Below are 25403 nucleotides of genomic sequence, written 5' to 3'. Positions count from 1 at the left end.
ATTTCTAGTGTATATCATTCCCATGTTGTGTGGAAAAGCAAAGAATTTCTCATCTCAAGTTTATCTTTGTGATTCAAATGATATTGTACATAGTTCTGCTTCAATAATAATCTATGTATTTTAAAGAAGCAGAATAGATGAAGAAATAATACGTGCAATGCTATCTGGGGCCTGAAAAATAAGGGGGGATAAGTGTAGTGAGGAGTGGGAGGAAATGAGTGGAGAAGAGAGAGCAGGGGCTGGAGGGGGGCAGACAGCTCAGCATTTCATAGAAATAAACTCAAGGAATCAAGACTTTAAGATCAGGGTTTTCATATTTAATGACTTCCACCCAAAAGGGTAATGCAACCTAGGTTTTTAAAAATGTGTAAGTGTTATAAAAGAGATTTTCAAAGCAATGAGCATTTATTACATACACCAACACAATTGAAAGAGCAAGAAAACAAAGTTTCAACACTGCATTTCTGCATTTTAAAGACTGTCCCTTAATAAACCCAATAATGGGCCTTCTTATTTCACAGCAGCAAAATTTATCACTGCAAAGAACTGAAAATAACCTAAGTAAACTCCCATCATTTAGGAGAGCAGCCCAATTAATTATGATTTACCCATATTGTGAATTTTTTAAGGAGGTAAATTTTTATGAGCTGCAATATAAAAATGTCCAAGATATGATTGAGCAAAATACCACGTTGCAGAAAAATACATGTTATATAAAATACACACATTCCACACTGATGATAGTTATATATCTCAGGAGGAACCTGGGATAAGGATGGTGAGGGAACAAAGGGTGAAACAAATGGCACTGGGCTTCCCAGTAATATTTTAATTTTGTATAGAGAGAAAATATTCATATTTTATTGGTATAAAGAAAAAGAATTTTAAACCAACAATGCACACTCCCAAATGTGTTTATCTCAAATCAAAACTTACTACACTGAAACCCACCACACTCACACCTATGTGGTTTGCCTTTCTCTTGCTCCTCTCCCCGCAAGAGGCACATCCATGTAGCCTTTGAGCTATTTTACAATTCTGTAAATTGCACATAACTGATAATAATGAGAAGTAATTCTTGTCTATATGCAGGCAAACACATTCTGTCTGGTGGAGAGTCAGCCAATTTCCATCTCCACTGTGGAAAACATTTTGCCCTCCATTCACACATTTTGAATGTATAAATATGTTTTTAGATTGTCATTTAAACCGGTTGTAACATCTTACTGGTTCCCTTATTAATAAGAGTTAAATAAAATCTTTCACAGATACTCACTTTACACCTGAATGAGTTATAATTTTACATGTTTTTAAAAGTTATCCTAATAGCAATTAAAATGTGCTAGATAGTTATACTATACATTTAATCCTCCTAACAACCCCATCTTTGACTAATTAGAAAAGAGAGGCCCAGAGAAATTAAATAACTTGCTTAAAGTCACGTAGTAATTAAAAGCGGAGCTACAAGTCTAAACTCGGGTCTAACTGACACTTTCTCCACAGTGTATCAAGGGCAACTATTTTGAGAAAGGACTGATTAGTATGGAATAGGAGTATCAGGAAATCACAGAATATCAAGGTCCAGGTCCTCTGTCATAGGAAGGAATGAAACAAACACAAAGAATCTTGCCCATGCGACAGAGCTTATTTTGGGTAGGGACTAGAACTCGGTGCTCATTACCTTGGGTTCAAGGAAGAAGCTGAATTTGACCAGAGATTTGGTGGATAAATAGAACCAACAGAGTTGGCAGGACACAGGAAACAGAGGCAAGGATACAGTGTGGTTGTGCGGTTTGGAGAATAAGAGAAGCTCCAAGACCACAGGGGTCCAAGGACGTGGGGTGGGGGGGGATGGGAGGGTGAGGAAGCAAGGGGAAGGGACTGTACCCAGACAGTCAGAGGACACTGGAGAGCGGAAGCCGTAGGTTTGTATTCCAGGAGTACCACTGCTCAGTGGGAAAACACCAAACAGTTGTGAATTGCATTCTCTACTTTCCTAGAAGTCAGGAGAGTAGATGCAAGTCTGTCTGACTTTGAGCACAACCCTTCGCCAAGTGAGCTTGCTACTTCACTGAGGCTGAGCAAGGTGACATCTAAGATTCCTTCCAGGGGCAAAACTACAATATGGTAAAAAGAGCAGATATATTTCCTCTTAAATGGATCATGGTGGTGTGTTGAGTTATAATCACATGTGTCACAGAATTCTAGAATGCTACAATGAGTTAGAAAAGCTATGTGCTGTCCTGGAGTGAAACTGCATCAAGGAAATTGTTTTGGAGAAGGAATGGAGACCAAAAGAGGAGCACAAAGCTACTTGCTGACACTCGACTGTCAGGCTATTTCCCAGATCAACAAGCCCAGACTGCTTCTTCTGGTTAAATGCGTCCCTATCAAGGATTTCTCACACCCAGAGAGCTTTCCCAAATCTCTTCCACCTGGGCATACTCTGCTCCTTACAACTCCAAGGCAAGATCAAGCTCACAGTGAATCCATTCATGACTGAGGGTGGGTGGAGATAGCTGCTAACAGGAACAAGGACCTTTAATCCCAAAAGGCACACATAAAATACAAGATGAATGCAAAAAGAAAAGTGATCACACTAGAGGGTACGGATCAACTCTATTTACAGTGATGATGACTCCTGAGTCTCTTACTATAGATTAAATCCACCTTCCCATAGTACCACACTGGGTGTTATGAAAATGATAAACATACACACAGACAGTTCCCTCTCAGCCACCAACACAGCCTGCAGGGCCTTGCTACTCAAAGAAGGCACACTGGCATCAGCCACTGGAAATGCAGGCTGGCAGGCCCCACTTCAGCCCTGTGGGATCAGAATCTGCATTTTCTCAGCATCCCCAGGTGATCACAATGAAGTCTGAGAAGTGCTATTTGTAGAGTTCTCGGGTGTAAAGCAGCAGCACAACTGGGTGACAAAGGACGACCAAGTGAGCAGAGAGATGGAGATGGAGAAGACCCGTCCATGAACTAACTAGAAGACACGAGTCCTGTTACCCTCACAGGGAATTCGCAAGGTGACATCTCAAACCTCATCTTCGACTGAGATCAGCTGGCAGCTCTACCTCCCCATGGTGACCTGAGGACAGAGTCACAGGGAGAAGCAAGAAGAGGGGACAGGCTGACTGTCTCTCGACTGCATCCCAACAGAAGCAAATGCCAGTTCCCAGAGCTGTCCTGGGGTGTGGGATGCTCTGTGGTAAATCTGCTGTCTCTTTGTGACTCACCCACAGCTGAATGAGCTTAAAGAAAAGGTAGACGTGAGCCATGTGATACAGTAAATTACAGCTTAATCTTCCTTGCCCTGGAATCCATTCAGTAGTTTTAATGAACTTAGAGTCTGAAAGGCAGGGTGAAGAAGGCATACAGAGTATGTTAGCAGAGCATTTCATGCCGCTTTGTGTATCAGAGAAGCCCAATTCCCTTTGTTATTACAGGGATAAATATCCTTCCTCCAGTCAGTACCTTGGCAAAGGAAAAAAAAACAAAAACCCACTTTCCATTATTGCCGTTATCTACTATAAAGTCTCAAAGAATGCAGGTTCTCAAGGGCATATAGAGCAAGAAGTGGTTCCCAAGATGGTCAGCTCCCCTTCCTTTAAGCTTTCACCCTGCACCAGGTAAGCGGACACAGGCCAAGGGCCCTGGGGTTCCCCGTGCAATCCCACCGGGTCCCTCCTCTCTGAGCTTCTTCCTTTGGCTTGCCCCACCAACCTGAGGGAAAGTATTCAAATGACTTGCTTCTAATCTAAATTGAAAGAAAACCCAAAGACTACTGGAAAGTTACTGAGTGGGCCCTAGAAAAAAAAATATGGCACCTGGATTTATTAATGCATTTAGCCCAGACCTGGACATTCCGGTATATCCACAGAAGGACAGAGCTAATGCTCTTATACTCGGCTCCCACTGATCGCCAGCAGTAATGTTTGAATCATGGGTTGCTAACCATCAGTGGATAATAAAATCAGTTGACTGGGTCACAGTCAACATTTTTTATGTTAACAAAATAGAATAGAATATGAAACATCAGACTTAATCACTGATAAATAAAAGATAAAACTTTTGTTTCAGTTGTGAGTGTGTGTGTGTCTGAGTATGTATGAACACAAACTGCGTCACGGTGTAAAATGTGTTTTTGATTGTACGTCACAATAAGCAGGGAAGCACTCGCTGCCTTAGAACACCTGCAAATCTGCCCTTTCCTAGAAAAAAAAGGGAAGAATCGTGGGAAGAGAACTGGGAAAACCATTTCCTCAATGAGGCTCTCAGAGCAAACAGAGGAAGAAATCAAGTCCTCTTGTGGTCCCACAGATGGGACTAGAGCTTCTAGTTACTCCCCTCCCCTTCTCACTCCACCCAGCCCTCAACTAGGGCTCAGTCAGAAGCCACATCTCATCATAAATATCACAAAAAGGAAGAAAAGCTGATAGGAGCTGGCAAAGATCTGTGCCTCAGACAGAGATGTCAGTCTGGCATGTGGAGTCCCCTTAGCTGTGCAAGAAGAGGCTGAGCAATTTGGAGACTCTTTTCCTTGGCACAGTTTTCACGAAGGCCCTCATTCTCTACCAAGTATATGTTCCTTTTCTCCCCCAGGTGTACTCACGATGGCCCCCAATCCTGCTCAGCTTCAAATGCACAGGAAAATTAAACAGAGGAATTAAGCGGATACCCAAATCACCCACATCAGAATGACTGTAATCAGCACTGATGGTGAATTGTAATGCAAACACCAAGTCATAACCCCACTTTTGTCACCATATCCCACTGTCCCCAAAGTCAAATACAGAGGCAGGTTAGCATAGGACTTAAGAGCTTGGAGTCAAACTGGCCTCAATTGAAATCAAGCCCTACTATTTTTTGACCTTAGAAAAGTTACCCATGTTCTCTAAGATTCCATTTTCTCACTCATAAAATAGGAACAATAATAGCACTTACTCAGAAGTTACAGTAAAAATTACATGAGATAAATGTGGAAAGCACTTAGCCCAGGGCCAGGAATATAATGACTATTGTATACTTTCATGTATTATTATAGCTATTATTATTGCCATCACAGTCATTATCATTGCAAATCAAAGTTCAATTTCTCCTCTGTCTAGCTTGTTTGTTTTGAGATCTATACCACTGCTATAGATTTGCAAGTATAAGAATAAAGAAATAATATTTTTCTTATTGTAAATTATCTGTATAATGATGGGACCCCAAACTCAATCCCCCAGGGAAGTTCCCTTCTCCCCAGGGGAAATGAACACCGTACCTCTTCTCCCTTTAAATGAGTTACCAAAAGCCAGAACATCCATGCACTTGAGAGTTCTTATCCCTGAAGACCCAGGAGCTTAAAATTCCATCAGGATGAGTGCATATCTGTTCTAATATTTGAGTACATTAGTAGAGAGCAGTTCTTGCCTCTGATAGCCACTGACACCAACCACTGCTGAGAGGGGGAAAGCAACCCCACATTTCATCTGTAATGCACCTGGTCAGCTGTGAAATCCAACATGAAAGGGGAGAAATTTCATCTTGACCCCATTTGGTAATGTGCTCGAAGAGCAGGCTGGCCTCCGAGTGCAACGCCAGAGAGGGGCCCGCTTAGGCAGCGGGATGATGTTCTCCAGGGCCAGGCCGCCTCACTGCCACCTACTATAGTAGCTTTCCAAAACAAGGGCTTCCCCATTCCCACACAGTTTGACTGAGAAATGACTTTCCTCCTATACATGGTATTCTTTTGTCTGAGAACCATACACGTGAGAAATAGGACAAAAGAGGAGGCAGCTAAGTCACCAGATCAACCACATTTACTCATCCACCAGCTCCAAAATACTCCTCCTGTGGGCTTATTAGGGAAAACAAAATGAGCCACAGGGTCTTTCCTGTGCTTATAGGATGTGAGGGAGACAAACAAACAAGAATCCAGTGTGATGAGTGTAACACTATAGGTGTGCATGTACAGAGCAGAAACAGTGCTTCAAGGGCACTGTGTAACTCTGATGCTTGTATTACTAAAGGCAAAAGGTTCAAGATCAAGGCTCTAAGTTCTATCCCAAGAAGTTAGCAAATTAAACCCAAAATAAGCAGAAAAAAGGGATTAATAAAAATAAGAGCAGAAAACAATGACATATAAAAGACAACCAACAGATGACACCTAGAATCTTTGGCTCAAACAGTTGGACCCCTTCTTTTAGGCTTTTTATGCACACCTTACACTTTGCCTTCATCAGCTTTGTCAATCAGCCTGAAGCACAAGGCAGCAGCTTCTCCCACCTCTGCCCATAATTTGCTGGCACCATTCCAACTACTTGTCTGACAAATGAGATCCTGAAGTATTAATCTCCTGTACAAGCAAAATAAGTCCTTGAGGGAGGCCAAGTTTTGCAAAGAGTTTGCAAGGTATCATTTTTAGTTATAATGAATGGCATTCTGTGGCCATTAAATTTTTATTGGAAGGGAGAGCATTATATTAACAGCTAATATTTATTAAGCACTTATTATATACCTAAAACAAGGTCATATACCATAATACATTGTCTCACTGAATCCTTATCAACAACCTTCTGAGTTAGGAACTATTAGTAGTGTAATACTCTAAGAATATGTATGCTTAACTGGCTGAAAAATCACAAAGCTAAGGTGGGGTGTAAATGAGATTTAAATGTAGGCCTCTCAGACCCAACATCCATGTTCTAAGCATCAAACTTACATGGCCTTGTTTACAGACTTCTGGTATAACTATGTCCATACAATGTCCCATACAAACCAATGGCAGAAGTAGGTCACTGATACCAAGTAGGGGGAACCATCCATCCCACCGACCTAAAGATCAAAAGTACACTTTAAACATGATTCATTTCCTACACAAGAGACTAATTTAAGGAAAATTTTCTCTCTATTCAAAATAATGATGCTAAATGGGAAGCAATTTAAGCTTTACAATGGCTTCATCAGAACCTCATCTGTCAAATCCCTAAATCATGCTCCCAGAACACATTTCTCAATCTAGAGAAACCAGCAGGGGGAAAAAGCAGATGTAAAGCAAACAGGTCTGAGCGTGAAGTTAGTGTGACCTAATGAGCACAAAACACAGTCTTAACGAATAGCTGTGCTCATGGGCGACCACCAACACCACCACTCCCATGGCTACCAGCATCATCACTACCAGTGGTAGTGTTACTGAGTACCTTCATTCCCGAAGGGGAGCACTTGCCCTCTTAAAGAATGCAGCTTCAGTTCATCATTAAACAGGCACTGTTTGCATTACAAAGGGTTAGTTTTCTCTTTCTCTCTCAATAATGGATCATGATTTAAGTCACCATGAGCCACCACTTGAAAACTACTGGCTCAGAGAAATTAAGTAATTTACTAAAGGTCATACAAGTAGGTGACCGGTAAATATAATATTATGAACAAAAAGGCACACAAGAATTAGTAAAATTATCGCAAAATCATGACAATTACATTGAGTTATGGATCTGGCATACCAGCAGAGTATGATCACATAGCTCACAGCCCACATTGCTATTTAATTGTTGTGCTAAGTCTAAGAAACTCTTGACTATGATCTAAATGATTAAACACATGTTAAAAATTGAGGAATTGATTGTAGAAAAGTTATCCCACAAGTCCTCCACTTGTATTTACACTAGAGAGCAACAAGACATGAGGAACAACCTTATACTCGGGGCAGATCAGTGATTTTGCCATTCACAAACATAGCAGGGAGGAGCTTGCCCTGTGATTCCAGAAAAAGCCTTGCTTTCAGAGGTCCTGTACTGGCCCCTGGAGTTGGATCAATTTCAAGGGACATTTTTGTTGTCTGCAGTACCAAGTATAAATCCATCCCAATTTACATTAGGGCTCTGTTTGTAGCTACTAGTTTTCACAAGCAATTACTATGATTACTGCACCATCACCCCCCGACATAAGAGATGGGACTTAATATACCAGTTAATTTTTCTGTGTGTTATTGCTGCCTTTGTAACAGTAATGCATACTATCAAAGTGCTTTTTAATATCTGTGATTTTATGCTTTTTCAGTGATAAAAGAATATAATAGAATGTAGAACTTACAATTTCTGATTTGTTTCTATATAAAATATATAGTATTTATATAAGCCAAACAATACCATCCCTTCAGGACAATATCAAAATCTCCTCCAGTGCATGATGTAAAGTACCTGAAATTGTTTTCCTTATAAATTTTTAATGCATCTAATACACCTGTAAAATCTTATGACATCTGCATAAACCATGAAACAGAATTTACAAATCTGCTACATAAATGTATTAGAATATTAACATTAATAATAGCTAAAATACTCTTTACACTTACTAAAAGCCAGGAAGTCCACTGAATGCTTTCTATCTGTATCTCATTTAATACTTACAACAACCTGTAAGCTAAGTGCTATCAGTATTGCCTTTGTACAGATGAAGAAAGTGGGGCTTAGAGCAAGGTTTCTCAACCCCGACACTATCGACATTTTAGACCAGATAATGAAATTCTTTGTTAGGTGGAGACACTCTGTGCATTGCAGGGCTAGCAGCATCCTTGGTCTCTACCTACCAGATGCCAGTAGTATACCCCACTCACTCCGAGATGTCACAACCAAATGTTTCCACACATCGCCAACTGTCCTCTGGGGGCAAAATCACCACCACTTTAAAACCACTGGCTCAGAGAAATTAAGTAATTTACTAAAGGTCATACAAGTAGGAAATAATAGAGCAGGGATTAGAAACCACATGCTGACTCAAGAATGCATGTTATCAACCCATACAATATAGTGCCATTCACTCTGTGATAGTTGAAAAAATACAAATTTTTCCTCAAGACAGAAAACTAAATATGAAGATGAACTCTGAGTGCACCCCTGTGGAAAGACCTTCATGGTCACACCAGACCAGGCTATCCCAAACTTCTTTTTCTTAATTAAGACCCAAATTCCCAAGGTATTGATGTGGCAGAGCTTGCTTCCCTGCCCCGCCTATCCCAACCTTCTTTCTCTCTTGTTACATGTGCCCCGAAACACAAGTCACCAATCACTTGTTAAGGTTGATTCCACCCTTCAGCAAATAAGACACAGTCACTGCTCCCACAGAGCCCCAAGAGAGTGGCACGGACCTGCTTCCTGCCAGGTCCCTTAGATGACCACGTTGCAGGGCAAGCCCTCTGCCCAGCAGCCACTGAACTCTGGTTCCTCTCTGAGGCAGCTCCCAAACCCTCAGCACCTGAGCACTTCCCATGTGCCAAAGACTTCCTGTGGACTTTGCATATACTCTTTCATTCTGGCCTCCCAAGGACCCTAGGAAGCAAGTATTATTTCCCGAAATGAGGTTCTGATAATAAGGGAACCTACACAGCGTAAGACAGGATCCTTGCCAGGACTCAGCTTTTAATCTAAGTATGGGTGACTCCAAACCTTGGCTCTTGACCCAACCCTATGCCCCTCTAATTTCATGGATAAGCAAAGACTGCAGACATGCCTCTTCCAAAGCATGTTCTAGGCTTAGTCTACTCTCTCCAGCTTCCTTAGAAATTTTCATTCAGGTCCTCCTCCCTTATATTCCAAAGTCATGAGAATAAACACTGAGGGTGATCCAGCTTGTGGAAAGACAAAAAGGAAAAATTCAGGCCTGACCTCATCAACTTTGAAGAGAAATTATCATATTAAATCAAAGGATAGAAAAATATAGAACAAGTTTTCTTTTATCTGAATCGCTTTTTGTTATTTACTTTTTATGCCCAAAGAGTTATGTATTCATGTATGACTGATGACCTTGCTTCAAAGCACTTTAACTGTTAAGTCCTAAAGTAGACAATTTTGAAAAAAAGAACCTGGTGGAGGTGAAGGATTTTTCCCCCTTCAATCATATTATTTAAACATAGCTTGTTTTTTTTTGTTTTCAGGCTTTTGGTTTGGTTTGGTCTTTATAAACACTTCTGAGAGCTTCAACTTCCAGGTTGAGGTGAAATTCGGTGCCCTTTACCACATTTTTACCAAAGTTTGTGTTTTGGCAATTAGCCTTTGAATGTCCTTCTCACAATCAGTTCACATTATTTAGGTGGAATTAGGAGTATCTAAATCAAGGGTGACCTGGCCAAAGAACCAACATTATGGGGCCAGACTATGTTACCTGCCCAGTGACCTCTGTGCTAATTGGCAGTGTTGTTCCTCTCTGGTGAGACAGCTGTAAGTCACAGAGTGCTTACCATTCTGCAAATGTTTGATCTGGGCTTTCTTATAGAAGGACAAGAATCAGAGAATATCATTTTTGAGCCAAAAAGAATCACAAAAATCTTCATGTTCAACCTCATCTCTGTACAGATGAAGACACTGAGACCACAGAGGAGTGATCTGGCAAAGCTAAACTGGAGACAAAATTAAGTCTGATTCTTAGTCTTTCAGCTACATCACTGGTTTTCAACCGGAGATGATTTTGCCCCCAAAACTAGGGGAAGGAGGATTGCTACTGGCACCTGGTGAGTAGAGGCCAGGAGTGTTACTAAACATCTTGTGAACCACAGGATAACCCCTACAATAAAACATCAACAGGGCCATCAGGTGAGAAATTGGGGATCAACAGTGGTGAGGCTTAGAACCTCACACCCCCTGTTTTGAGAGGAATCTTCTGCATCCGTGGATGTTTTAATGCCCTTGTCTAGCTTGGATTAACACATAGTCTACAGGCACACACCTGATGATCTACAATTGCTCTCTTACAACACTAAACTATGTTTTCTACCTTTATCTTGCATCTACCTACCACTTCAGCATTTTATTAAAAATAAAAAAAATAATAATAATAATAAAGGGAGAAATGTGGGATCCACATATAAATCAAGTATAAAAATCAAACGAATATTCATATTTGACCTGATTGTTTATAGTTCATAATGCGTGATCAAAACCGAAAGTTTCTGTGATGACTGCCCTTGTGCTGTTCACCATGTAAGAACTTATTCACTATGTTAGAATTTGTTCACCATGTAAGAACTTGTTCGTTATGCTTCATAAGATTGGAGACTGACGAGAATTAGGCTTGATATGGATTAATGATTGTGCATTGAGCATTGACTCCCCTATACAGAATTTTATTGTTGTTAACAACCATTTGATCAATAAATATAAGAGATGCCCTCTCAAAAAAAAAAAAAAAAAACATCAACAGTGCCAACGTTAAGAAACTCGGATCTACACTGTTGGGCCGAGCGCCTTCAGGAACTCCAGAAGCTGCCTCTTAAGCTACTGCTGTTGGGCATTGGACTTGGCCCAGTTTGGAAGCTCCCACTAATGATTGAATCAATCAAGTCAATTCTGCCTCTTTAGTATTAAGGGCCACTGGGATTAAGAGGGATTTAGAGCTTTGTCTACTCTGGCAACTTAAAGTCTGGGCTTAATTTCTTAAGCACAGCAATATGTCCAGCATGAATGCTACTGAAGCCTTAAAGACACTCTTAGGTCTTATTAGGCAATCTAAAAAAATGATTCTCAAAACCATGTTGGCAAAGTACCATGGAACCACTAAATGATACATACCACACAACTATCAAATATTCAGAATAATATGCCACAAATACATTTAACACTGCACTGGACATCTCTAGGATTAATGGTTGAATGCAGAAAAGACAGAGATTAAAGCATTGATGTAGAGCAAAAATACTCTCAGAGTTTCCGTTCAAAGCTAGAGTTGCACATTGAGAGAACTTAAAAAGAAAAGCAGAGTCAATGATCCAAGCAATTATGTACTTTTTGGTTCTTGTCCATGCATGCCATCTGGCTTGCTGACCTCATAGGCCTCCACCCTGGCCAGTGTGTGAAGGCCAAATGAGAGTCTGGTTGTAGGAGTATGTGGTGATCTGCAAAGCCATTTGAAAGCATGAGTCATTTATCAATCTGAGCTCATTTACCCACAGTTCCACTTGGTAATTCTGACTTTAGTTCTGACCTGTTACAGAAACAGATGAAGAATCCCAATTTGATTCATTCATAAATGCAACTCATTTTCAACAGATACAGTTATACCCAAAGCACCATGCTTTGGGGGAATAGATTCCCTACTCAAAAAATAAAAATGATGCCAAGAAGAATGACATTCACCCAACTAACTTTCGTACATGGAATTAGAGCAACCATAACTGGGAAAGCAAGACCTCTTTTAGGTGGAAGGATCTAAGAAGGCTCCATGGAAAGAAATGGCATTTGAAGAGAAGATGAGCTTTCAACAAGTAAAACTGAGAACATTGAAAATATAGAAAGATTATGACAGAAGAAGAGATGATGGAAAACACAGGTAAATATGATGATCAGCGAGTCTGCCTGGAACTTAGGGCATGTGGGAGGGAGGGTGCGAGACAAAGCAGGGAAGTTGAGGTGAGGGCAGTGCAGAAACCCTCAAAATCCTAGACAAGACTCTTTATTAGCCAAAAGGAAGCCAACAGAGATTTGTGGGAGGGGGGTAGTATTTTTTAAACAGACATGACAGAACCAGAAACCCTGTAGGAAAAAGGATGGGTATGCAGAATGCAGATGAAGAAACCAGAATAAAGGGAGTGGTTAGGAGGCTACTCAGTACTCTAAGAGATGGGTAATGAGACTGGACCAAGATCACAAATGAAAGCAGTAAGAAGAAAAAGCCCACATCCTATTACAGACCCCTTTATCATGGGTGAGGAGGGAGAGCAAACAGCTAAAGTTGAAACGTGCAACAGAAAATCATATAAAGTGACTCAACTGTGTTGATCCTGGATGAGTAGGAGAATGGTAGTGATTACCAGCCATGAATAAGGATGAGAAAAGAAGACTGAACTGTGTCTAGAGGATCCTCTTGACTCAGAAAATGACAGCTCAATGCCAAGGTCATTCCTCCTACTAGTATCTCAATATACTAGCCACAGTGCCTGAGCTACATACTACATCTCAGCACCCTCTCTCACCACACCTAGTTCATAAGTCCTGCTACACGATGTTTGAGTCTAGATCCCTCCACTTGAGCTCCCCAGAATCCTGCTAATACATTAGGAGGGTGACTGAGTAAGGGGTGAATGATGGCAGTTGCCTAATACTCTGAACCCTGACCAAACTATCTATGTAGACCCTCCACAGCCCTCCCTTTTCCCCTGGCTATATTTCACCCGAAATTATGGTACTTGTAAGCCTTTTCCCATGTTTAGTGCCTTGGGCATTATCCTTTGTGGCTAAGTCTCTGTGTCCATCTGTAACCTGTGCTCTAGTCAGACCGTTTTGCTGCTCATTCTGGTCTATGCGACCTGCCAGGTAAAGTTGCCCTGATTCACAGTTCATTGTAAAGTTGCTCTGACTCACTTGACAATCTCATAATGTAAACTGGACGTATTCTCATAATGGATGCACATGTTCTTACTACTTTGAGAATTTATTAGTCACCACAGATAAAGGAAAATATTTTTAAAGGACTTTATCTCTTAGAAAATCTTATTGTCCCTAACATTACCATTAATACTAAAGCTCTAAATACCAATACTATTAAGTAAGTAATACTACAGAAGATCAGCAATCTGTAAGTATGCATATGTACCTTAATGTATCCTAAGACTCCTTTAACTTTCCCAACAAGTTATTTTGCTGTCATTTTCACTGCAAAGGTAAGGGACAATACTCCACAATTCTGTCAATGTTGCTGAAAGAGCTTCATAATTCACCAGTGAGTCTTATATGGCCCAGAATGAAATAGCGGCACAGTTCAGCAGAAGAAGCACCTGCTAACACAAGGATACAACTGCTTAGAAGGCAGCCTTCCCAAAAAGTGATATCCAGTCACCTTCCCACCCACTGCTCACGACAAGCTATTATTAACAGCAAAGGTGGTGATTCTGTTGATGACTCATTAATTATCCTGATTCATGAAGGCTGAACATAGGCAGGCCTGACTAAGGACATCATTTGCTGGATTTAATCAATTATTGGGCTCATCAAATGTGATTACTGAGCCACACAAAAATCCCAGTGAAGAGGGCATTAGACACTTAGAAAAAAACAACTCCTTGTTTTGCCTTACAATAGAATGCACTCTATTATCTACATGTGCAATATCTGCTTTATTGATTATCTCCACATGTTTGTATCCTGGGATGTGTTCTGCCTGGTGTCTAGAATATTTTTGAGCCATTTTCTCCTTTGGGAAAAGGTCTAAAGAATCAGCAAAACATACACTTTTCAAATAACAGAAAACATGGAGAGAAAAAAAAGAGTAAAAATTCTCAATTATACTATTAGACATTAATGTGCCCATGCTTGAAAGCACCATGAGTAAGAAGCACTACTGTAGGCTCTCTTTGTGATCTAGTGAGAAAAAAGTGTATGATAATGTAAGTATCCTCCCAAAAATGTAAATTATTCCCAATGACCTTCAATACTTAACATCTATTATAGCACTTACCATAGTCTAATTATTTTGTTCACATATATCTCACCTACAAGCCTCTTCACTGGGTCTATTTCTTACATACATCTTTTAATTTCCAGTATTTATTTAAGTGTATAGCAATATTAAATAAAATTTTGTTAAATTGGAAGATATTTGTAAAGTACTATGCATGTGGCTATTAATCTAATTATCAAAAAGATGAAAGACACCTTTGGCTACAGTTAAATGCTCACAGAAATGCTTATATTTACAAAATGAGTAAATCAGATACTGTCAGAACCAGAACTTCTACTCAAGCTATCTAAATAGAGCTAGAATTAATAACAAACAAATCAACAAAAACCTTCATGCCAATAAGAATTTAACTATCTGGTGTAGCTTAAAATGCCAACTCCTGACTAATCATCCCTATCAAAATATTTCCACACTCCAGACAATGAAAACTGGACATGTGTCTGCAGAGGTCCGCCAAGTTTGTGGATATGTCTTCATGTGGCCCTCTGCCTCTGACTGTGCTGACCAGTCACAGCACTCCCTAGTATAATGAAAAAGGGGTGTGTGTGTGTCTGTGTGTTGGAAGCATTTTTAACATAGATTCAGCTTATAACATCACCACTGATAGGGATTTTTTCTTCAGGGGCAGTCCAGAAGAATGAGATTATTTCTAGGTATTTGTGATTAGTTTGTACATTGTCTGGCACGCTGTCTCAAAAATATAAACTTCGCAGAGCCAGACCTGGTAACTCGAAGCTGCAGCTATATTACAACCTGACGAGTATTTTTTGGGGAAGAAGGTTTCCTCTGTAACCCTCTCTAGCTGTCAAATTACCCACTTCACCACATCAACAAATATACTGGGATGCCTGGCCCTGATGGACAAGACTCGTTCACAGGCAAAAGGGTAGTTCCCCTTAATCATGTTGATGTAAAGCCCAACCAGTAAGGTTTTCTGTGCAGGGAAGAGCTTACCCCCTACCTACTGGTGTCTTTGCTAACTCAGTAAAGAGCACTTACCACACTTTCAATTGAAATTCTGGTCTTGGAGGTAATGAGCAGGTTTCTCTTAATGCTAAAAGTGAAACTATAGACTCGTTGTCATCAAAACATTCTCTAAGACTACTAAGATCTGCCTAGAAACTTATGAAATATTTAAAGAAAGATATCTACTTTGGTTGAGCTGTAGTGGGATGATGATCACTTTGGAAGCTAACAGAGTTTTTTCTTTATCATGGCTTTGAACGGTAAATAAATACAGAAGTGAGATGAAATAAAATTTAGCAAAAACAGTTTAAACAAGGGTAGGTTATTTTTATATCCAGGGCTGTCAACCCAAAGCAAACCTACAAGATTTAAAGCTTTTTAATACAACGTTATGTCATTTAGTTTTCCTACGTGAAGCCACTGGCTTTATTTGACTATTAACTAAAGCCAAATAACTGTACTTAGAATTTAACTAACTGGTTGAGTCCATACGACTATGCTTCTCCCAAACATGAAAAATGAATTATGTCTACTACCAGTCCAAATGAATCATCAAGTAGACAAGCATAGGTTCAAACAGACCAGCAACTGACAGGGGTCAAGATCCATGTAAAAGTGTCTACAATTCATCCCATGACGTGTCCAAATACTCCAAATGTAGAGTTCCCTGGAAAAAGTCCCAAGCAAGATCATTCTGAAAAAGTTGAAGGCTTGATACATGAAGAACGCTTCAAATTCGTTAACACAAGTGTGCGTTGGTGGTATAGTGGTGAGCATACCTGCCTTCCAAATTCGTTAACACCCTTCCACCCAGAGATGCCATCTACGTCCCCTTCTGTGGAATCTGCTTGGGTTCCATGAGCTTGGCCAATGAGGCACAGCAGAAGTGACACTGCACCAGTTTCTGGGTCCAGGCTGGAATTAAGAGACTAGCATCTTCCACTTCTAGTCTCTCGGCACACAGGGCCTAAGAAGCCAGCTACAAGGCAACTACCATTAGAGCACTGTGCAGCGAGAAGCCCCGGCCCAGGGAGACACCCTGGGGCATGAAAGCCATGTGGGGAGAGAGACAGAAACAAGGAGCACCAGGGCTCACCAAGGAGCAAAGCGGCAGTGTTGCAAGTGGATCCTCCACCTTTACCAGCCCCAATGCACACGAGGTGGGCCAGATTCACACCATCTGGCCGAATCCTTTCTGAATTTCTGACCAATAAAACTATGAGCAAAATACAACACTTATTTTAAGTCATGAGTTTAGGGATGGTTTGTTACTCAATGACAGATTAGTAGACATGGATCATATGCAAATATGTAGGTGATTAAAACAGAAGAGCTCAAACCAGTCCTCTATTAATTTGCACTTTACATGACTTCAGGGAAACTGGTACAAGACAGTCTTTTTTTGTTACATCGACATAATAAAAAATGCAACAGCATTCACATCAGATATGCAAAAATATTCTTGCAAAAACAATCGACATAGTAATTTGAAACTTGACAGGTTTGAGCAGCTTTCTTATAAAACTTCTTCTTACCTATTTATCCCTCCTTAAAATAAAATTGAAGCAACTTTGAAACATCTCATACCCCAGGTTAACTACATGTGAAAATGATAAATGACCTTTTATTACTGAAGACTATTATACCCTTTAATCTGAGTGATTAATTTATATCCTGCTCAGGGGTTCACATGCTATTACCATCATGAGCCCAATGAACCTGAACAAGACAGAATTATTTAGCCATCTGTATAAGCTCACTATATTTAGAAAAGTGTAGCAACCTCTAGGAAGCTTTAAAGTTTCCATTCATTTTCTCTCAATGATTCATGCACCTCTATGTATTGCATAAAAAATTATAGCACCACTACTTTGGATTATTGACTTTATTTGGAAACAGGACATATGCATCTCTGCTATGAGATGCTGTTCCCAGAAAAGCTAAGATTAAAGTGGTCATCTGAAGGTACCAGTGTTGAAACCTACTGGCAGATTTTAATTGCATTACTGATTTTTTATCTGAATGTAATGTTTAAAGCTACATACAATCAATGAAAAGCAGATGCCAGCCTTTCAGACTGCACTGTGGGCCTCTGACACTTGGTGAACAAAAGGTCTAGGCAATTCCATTTCTTTGGAATGTGTTTCCAAACTCTTCAGAGTAATGGAGGGTGATGACAGATGACATTCAACTTTAAGTTTCTCATTCCACAGTTAAATCAAAAGACCATGCCCTTCAAGAAATTTGTATATAGGCTTTGTGCTCAACAGCACTTTATCAGGAAGTCAGGCAAAGGAGAACTCAAACACTTAAACATGTATTTAAGGACCCTTTGGTGCTTCCATCCCAAAACCTTCAGCAGCAGCCCATCTCTGGTCAAGGTTTTGGTAAAATCACTAGATAGCCCAGCAGTAACAAGCTTTTTAACCACCAGGTCTACTCTCATATGAAAGTGTATACACTTCCTGCACCATACTCACCACACTAAATGCCTGTAATCAACTCTTAATCATGGCAGCAAAAGGAATCCAAAGACAAAGGAGACAACTCACTGAGAAGGAACCAAGAGAATGTTTATTACAATGAACATATGCCATGGGCCAGACTTTTGAAGTTAATGCCACAGACGATTCAGCCAACCAGCTCCCCTTTCCCAGAAAGACGCTCTTACCTCTGGGATGTTTTCTTATATTTCCTCCTGTAGGAAAAGAAGCATAAACATACATCAGAAAAGGGTTTGTAGCAGGCAGTTAGAAAAAGAAAACATCATCGGGGATGGGCATGAAGGGGAATCCTTCTTAGAAGGGTCTCTCCTCTACATCAGGTTTGCAAGTTTCAAAGCCTAGTTAAAAGTTTTGGATTATTGTGTTCTACTACGGTCAGTTGCATACTATCATAGTCTTAACAGTTACAAATACTAAGAGCAATGGCTCTGTCTCTCTGTGTTCTTCCCCTTCCCCTTTGAGGGCACTGTAGCATTTAGATTGAGGTCAGGCTTTAAAGATAGCAAGATCCAGGTTCAAATTTCAGGCCTTCCATTTACCAGGTTCATGGTGTTGTTGAGGAATAAATGGGCAGAGGCTTGTAAAGCATTCCTTTTGCTAGTACATTCTAAATGGCCATTAACTATGAGCTAGTTAATGATCAGACATAAGGTTCTTCAGAAAAGTAAGAAGTGAGGAGGGGGACAATGAGAAAGTCTAGAATCAAAATGGTGAAAGCAACATTAGGAGCCTGCTAATGGCTCAGGAAGCAGAAGTAGCTGAAGTTCTAGTGATTTACAGTCCTCATTTAGTCTTAGATCAATCTCCTGGGTGTAGGGCTTCTTAATCTATCACATGGAGATAAGATCTGCCTGGCTATACCACCCAGGTCAGAGTGGCATTCAAGGGGCAAATAGCCATAAGTTTATCGTCCCAGTAACCCAAAGTTTTTAATGCTTGTGTCAGTTTTTGTAGACTCTGAAGACCCTCAAAAGAGTTGCAATAGGCTCTATACTGGAGGAGATTCAAAGGAAAGGATGTACTGGGACAGGAAAATTATCTCCTCCAGCATCTCCTGGAAGAGCAATGCTTCCCAGGCGTCCTTAGTTCCACACCTACATCCGCATTACAGTCACTTCATGCAGGAAGCCAAGCCATGATTTGTTAAAAGAGCTGTACCTATGTTACATGTTTTTTAAAAAGGCACAGATGTTTCAAATTCAGAATCACTACAACCTATTATATCTCCGTTCAAATGAAAACATGTATGGCAGTGTTAAGTGTTACATGAAGAAGGCAGTATGTAACACAGAACCTGCAGTATGATCTTGACTAATGTTCCAAAATCTACTTATCTGAAAAGAAACACACCAGAGTGATAACCATGATCCCAGGGTAATGGATTAATGGATCATTTCTTTCACTTTTACTTTTATGAATTTTCCAAATTTTCTTTTAAAAGTGAAACTATGATCTATTAGAAGAAAATTATGTAAATATGCATACACCCATATATACACAGTCACATAGATATATACATGCATAGGACTATATGAATATTATGGGTATTTTCATGTTTGAAATATATCATATAGAGAGAGGAAGGTCAACCCATAGAGTGGGTTAGGACTTGGGCTTTAGAGTATAAACTACCTGGGTTCTGATACTGACTCTGGCACTTAGTCTACAACATGGGACCAGTTATTCAACTGCTCTGAGCCTTGGTTTTGTCACCTATAAAATGGGAAAAATCAGAGCTCCTCTCTAAAGAACTTGTGATGGGAAATACACAAAATAACCCACCTGAATGTCAGTTCCCCAAGGCAGGTTCTTCATGTGGTTTTCCACTGTAACCTAGTGCCTAAAACAGTGCCTTGGAGCCCCTCCCAAAGCTGTGATGGATGCACGTTGACCATCCATGCTCTTGTACTTAGACCCCATTGGCAGTAACAGCTCACACTTTCTAGGCAGTAGCCAAGGACAAAAATTTCATCTAGAGGCACAGAGCACAAAGGGCAGTGGGTGTGACCCATGCCCTTGACCCTTGTTAGGACTGCTGTCTTGTAAACTAGGTTAAGGAGTCTCTGGCAAGACCAAAAAGTCACCCACTGAGAGTGTGCAGGGGCCAAAGGAAAGGGGGCAGGCAGGCCAGATGGATGCACCTGGCTTCGACCCAGAAACCCAACTAGCTCTAACAGCAGAGGGTATCTTCAGAGGTCAGAGGAAGACCTTAACCTGTGTTATTGGCTTCTACAGAATTCTCCCAGCCTTTGCCAAGGAGCACATAGGGTCCTGCTGGGAACAGTGAGATAATAAAAAATGAAAACAAGAATAGCTTTCATTTTCAGCACCTACTAGTAACAAGCACTAAACATTGCTACATCTATATAGTTACATGGACATAACTATCTATCACCGATCACCAAGGTAACTTAGAAATGCACTCTCTGAAAGAATTTGAATTCTAAAAAAGGTAGTTAAGACATGTATCTAAAGTGTTATTTTATTATAACAATGAATACAAGGGTGGCTCAGGAAGCTTTGTGAAACAGGTAGTCTTGATTGATGGGTAGTATTTCAATATGTAACTATGAGGCCAGGAGGTACGAAGGCATACCTAGAGGCCTCAAACCCAGCCCAGCTAGATACAGAGGGCTGCAAAGTGCTGAGGACAAAGTTAAGAAAAGTAATGAAATTTATACCTTTTTAAAAAAGATGATACCTGAGAGAAGGGTCACCTCTTACATTGCCTCATCTCGGATTACGTGGGAAAACAGGACTCTGGAATGTGACAGACTTGGTTCAAAACCCAAACCCCACCCACCCATCCACACAGCTGTGGGACCTCAGGCCAACTCTATGCTAAATCAAGCTTTAGGTTTCATATCTTGAAAATGGAGGGAATAATCTCAGAAAACAAAATGTATTGAATTTCCCGGGTACCATGCATGCATGCCATGTATGGGGAATTCTTAAAGTTTCAGGACCTTTTGCTCCTTGTTTTGAGCTTCTTGAGATCAGGGGTCCTGTCAAACGGATCTTGGTACACATTGACTGGCCCATGGTTGACATACAATTTTTTGTTGGCAAAATAAATGAATCATTTGCAACTGTCACTTACACTTAACCAAAATGTGGGTTGTGTACTTGGTAGATCCAAAGAGAGGCAAAAAATCTGATTTTTAGTTCAACTCACCTTTCTGACACTCCTCACCTTCATAGTTACATTTTGGCTTTACAAAGCCTGAAATTCTCCCTTTCCATACCCTCCCAATTTAGAAACAAATAGCTCCAAAAGCAAGACAGGTCCAATCCAAACAGGGTCATCTTATACTAGAGTTGGAAAGTCAGCACCAGAGAAAATGCAGATTCATGGAACTCAAGATTTAGCTCACAGATCACTTGGGCTGGGCAAGGTCTGGGAGGCCTGACTGAGCCCTGCTCATCCTTCAGCTCTCAGCTGAGATATTACTTCTTCCCCAAAGCTGATAGGGCCTCCCAAACTGGACAGTGCCCCTTTTGTGTGTCTCCTGGTGGTCTGAACTCAGCCATACCATTGCACGTACCACTCCTAATGATTATGCTCCATTACACGGCAAGAATGATGGCTTGACCATACCTGCCAGTGTTTCTCCCATACCCAACAGTGCTTGGCAGATGACAGCTACTCAGCATATTGCTTGGAATGAATGGGTGAATATATCAAGAAAGTGATCAAAAATGCTTTCTTTCTACTCATTTTCCTTCTGTTTAGCAATGATTTCCTATGAGTAATGAGGACATCTATCATAGCCATGGTTTTGTACACACAAGGGAAATGCAAGGAGAAAAGACTGGGGGCCTTACAGCTGTTGAGCACATCCTCTATTCCATTACTGAAATGAACTCACTTTGACAGCCTACAGACCCTGGGAGGTGTCCTTCACTTTATAGTTGACAGAATCAGGCTCAGAAAGGTTAAGTAACTTGCCTAAGGATGCAGAAACTTAAGGTGGTCAAGACAGAAAGTAAACTCAGTAGTCTTCAAAGAAAATTGAGGAAATCATGCAAAGAAGTCAAAGGCAACTTAGCAACTCAACAATAAAACATGCTGGGTTCCAAACACAGGAAACAAGCTGGAAAAGACTCCAGTGGGTTGCCTGAACAGGATCCCTAAGCCTCCTCCAGAAGTTGTGACTCAGTGTAGAGGTACCAGGTGTTATAACGAGTATTTTTTATTGTCCCTCTTAAGCAAATTAAGACTCCTGCTCTTCACTGAAAACCCACATGTTTAAGTATGGAATGTTTCAGTGGAGCTGTGGATTACCCCAGGAAGCACCAAATGGCATAGGTGTGCATGCATGCGCATAGGACAGTAGACGTGATGAATTGGAAAATCTCCCCTTGAGGGCTGCAGTCAATTTACATGTAGCTGACCACAATCTGAGAAGCAGATACTGAGATGGGAACATCATCAAAGAACAAAGAACACTGATGTCCAATATTTAAAAAGGTTCCCCAAAGCTCTCCATGGCTGTATCACTTAACAGAAGCTTCCAGGCCCTGAACTTCACTTTACTGCTCCTGGCTAATCAGCAAGAGAAAGGATGAAACTAAGCAGGCATAAGGGGTGATTCTGTCTACAGTAAACTTGGACTCGTCTGGAGGCAGACTCGACACAGCAAGAGAACAGCAAAAACAGTGAGGTGGGAGTGAGGCTGTTTTGAGGGGCTTTATTTGCTTTTTGATGGCTATGAGTTCCCAAAGTACTGAGCAAACCTGCAGTCAAATGTAAGTTTCACATACTCCAAAGTCAAACAGATGATTTGGGAATCATTCCTGGTAGTGTGGATAAGTGAGTGTTGATTAAGCATTGATGTTAAATTATGAAGCCTGGCAGTCTTTCACTTTTGTAAAGTGAGTATCATTGAGTAAGAACCATGTGGGTATTGCAATAATGAGGCTTATAAATAGGTTTAATATTCAAACAAGCTGGCTTAGAAAAAACAAAACTTGTGCTCAGCTTCTAAATTGACAGCAAGATCCTTCCCAGTTGGAAAGAAGAAGGTTTCCTGGTATATGAAGTTCAATAGCAGCAACTACACATGTACCATGAGAACTCTTCTCCTGCCTTCAGGGTTCTTGGAGGTTTCTGGGCAACAATGACTCATTCCACTCCAGATCCCATCAGATCCCATCTCCATCCTTCCCTACTGAGGTCACTACAGCTGCCAATGAACAAACAGTCTTAGAAATCTTGATTCTCAGCTCTCAGTTCCCTCAAGGGAGAGAAGATTGGGGGACAGACTCAGAAAAACAAAACACACAGCAAGACTCACTGAGTTAACTACATGTTCTCATGAGTTCAGGTCACATGTGGCTCCCTCGTGGGAAAGTGGACTAAGATAAAATGCCACAAATACCCATGAAATGAGCAAGGATCTGAACAATCATCTGATCCTCTGGTTTTGTTTTTCATTGGCACATGGGGTGCAGACTGAACAGAATTGGATATCTCTAGAAACTTCTACTGGATCTGTCTTAAATCATTTGCATGAACTACTCAATATGTTGTTAAGAATGGAAGGTCCTTGTACATTTCTACGTATTCCTACCAGTGATTTCACTTCCATGATGCATATGTTAAACCCTGATTTGCAAAGCTATGTATAATGATTGATCCTTTCCCACACCTCACACAAGTAAATGCCAGTCAGAAAATATTTGTAAGTTGCAGTCTCCTGGCCCCTTCTGGCAGACTATTTCGGGGCAGAGGAGATATTAGAGAAAGTGAATGATTCTCTTCTCTTACTAGCTCAAGTATTTCTTAGCTTATGAGCTACTGAATGAAAATCCATGTGGGCAATGATTCCATTTTCCTGCTTGGCTGAAGATCCAATGTAAGACAAAATATAAAAAATAATGAAATCATATGAACTCACTTTCACCTGGAATAGGAAAAGATTGTTTTTGTTTAAATTTTCTACAGAATTTTTCTGTTAGGTTTTCTGATGGGAAAATTGTCCTACAGACTTACACCCTTTTATTTAGCCCTCTTAGGAAATGAAGTTCATATTCAGGGAGAGCAATACCCAAAGTACAAAATTCCAATATGTTTAACCCACAGTGATGAGATCAAATTCAAATGAAGTAAGACTTTGACAGTGTCCTCCGGGGGTGAGGATGGTGAATCAGGAGAATGAGAGAATGCTAATCTGAAAATGAGCTGTAAATGAGATTGTCAACTTTTAACTCACTCCCAGAAGTAAATGTGCTTCTCTTTAGTGCTGGAGAGGCAGTGCAAAGAGGAGAAACAAACAAAACTTGTGCTCAGCTTCTAAACTGACAGCAAGATCCTTCCAGGGGTAGGTTTTGCCAAGGAAGGAGAGAGGGAAGGAGTACTACTGCAGTGGTTAGAAAAGACTTAGAAAAATTGGATCGGTCACTGAAGTTAAACTTGGCTGAAGATACAGTTTTTACCTTGGAGAAGGTTTAACCCAAACTAACCAAACCCAAAGAAAGCCCCACCTGGAACACCACCGACTTGCACAACCCAGTTCATGCTGGGCCTGATTCTCCCACCCTCTGTTCATTGTTTTCTCTCCCCAGTGTCCTAGTCTGCCTGCAGACAGCTGGCCAGGCACAGAAACCTAAATCTCCCGTTCATGCCTGCTTCTCTCCCAGCCTGCCTTAGAAATTCCAGCACTTGGATTACTGTCCAACAGGCCCCCAGTGGGACTCTTCCTGAAAGGAAGCTGAAACCTTCCTCAGAAAAGCAAGGTTTTGAGCAAACCAAGCACTAATGCCCTCTAGCTAGAATCTCCTGCTTAAAGCTAGGCAGTGAGCTAATCAGGGCCCCAACAAAAGAATATGGAAAAGCTTTCGAAAAAGAAAAGACAAAGTAAATGTCACGCTTGTCCAAGTCCAGGTAGTACTTTTTGCATAAATGATTTATCCCTCTATTCACATAGTATTTACAGCCACTTGCTGTGTTTAAGTACAGCAAAACTGTGTGGGTGGGAATGGAAGAGATTTTTGTGACCTCCCTCCTGGGAGCCTGGTTCCTATTTAGATAAACATCAATGAGAAAGTCTGAAAACAAAAATATTCTTAATATCTGTGATAACACTGCCAAAGTGGAGAGAAAGCCAAAGGATTAAGATAAAAATCTCACTCTTTACAGATACAGCCTTGTAATTAGGAGAATGGTAGGTTTTTTTTAATTGAATTATCCAGAGGATTGCTTCAATTTTTGACTTTGTTTTCCCCATGTAGACTTAGCCAGGAAAAAAACTGTATCTTTAGCCAAGTTTAACTTCAGTGACCGATCTAATTTTTCTAAGTCTTTCCTATCCACTGCAGTAGTACTCCTTCCCTCTCTCCTTTCTCCGTAAAACCTACCCCTGGCAGGAAACCAACACTGGCCATTTACAATTCTAGGTGAATGAAGTCAATACAACAATTCCTTGGGAGTAAAAGTCCTTTCCATTTCTTCTCTAGTCCTTTCTAAAACCTTCTCTCATGATACCATCATCT

At 40.6% G+C, this 25403-nt stretch overlaps 1 protein-coding gene across 10 annotated transcripts in view; it reads right to left on the bottom strand.

The window, feature by feature from the left end:
• Positions 1-25403, bottom strand: part of PDE1C (phosphodiesterase 1C) — a 462113-nt gene that overhangs the window by 254695 nt on the left and 182015 nt on the right. For 8 of the 10 annotated variants that reach the window (XM_073238636.1, XM_037027417.2, XM_037027422.2 and 5 more), the window contains one exon: positions 18077-18103. The exons of the other annotated variants lie outside the window; for them this stretch is intronic. In XM_073238636.1, the coding sequence (XP_073094737.1) occupies positions 18077-18103 (27 nt within the window). The remainder of the gene's footprint in view (positions 1-18076; positions 18104-25403) is intronic. 10 annotated transcript variants of the gene reach the window in all.

This window comes from Manis javanica, chromosome 6, assembly GCF_040802235.1.
Source record: "Manis javanica isolate MJ-LG chromosome 6, MJ_LKY, whole genome shotgun sequence".
In the NCBI taxonomy this organism is placed as follows: domain Eukaryota; kingdom Metazoa; phylum Chordata; class Mammalia; order Pholidota; family Manidae; genus Manis; species Manis javanica.
The sequence above is the reverse complement of the archived record's forward strand: the minus strand, read 5'-3'. Positions and strand labels throughout refer to the sequence as shown.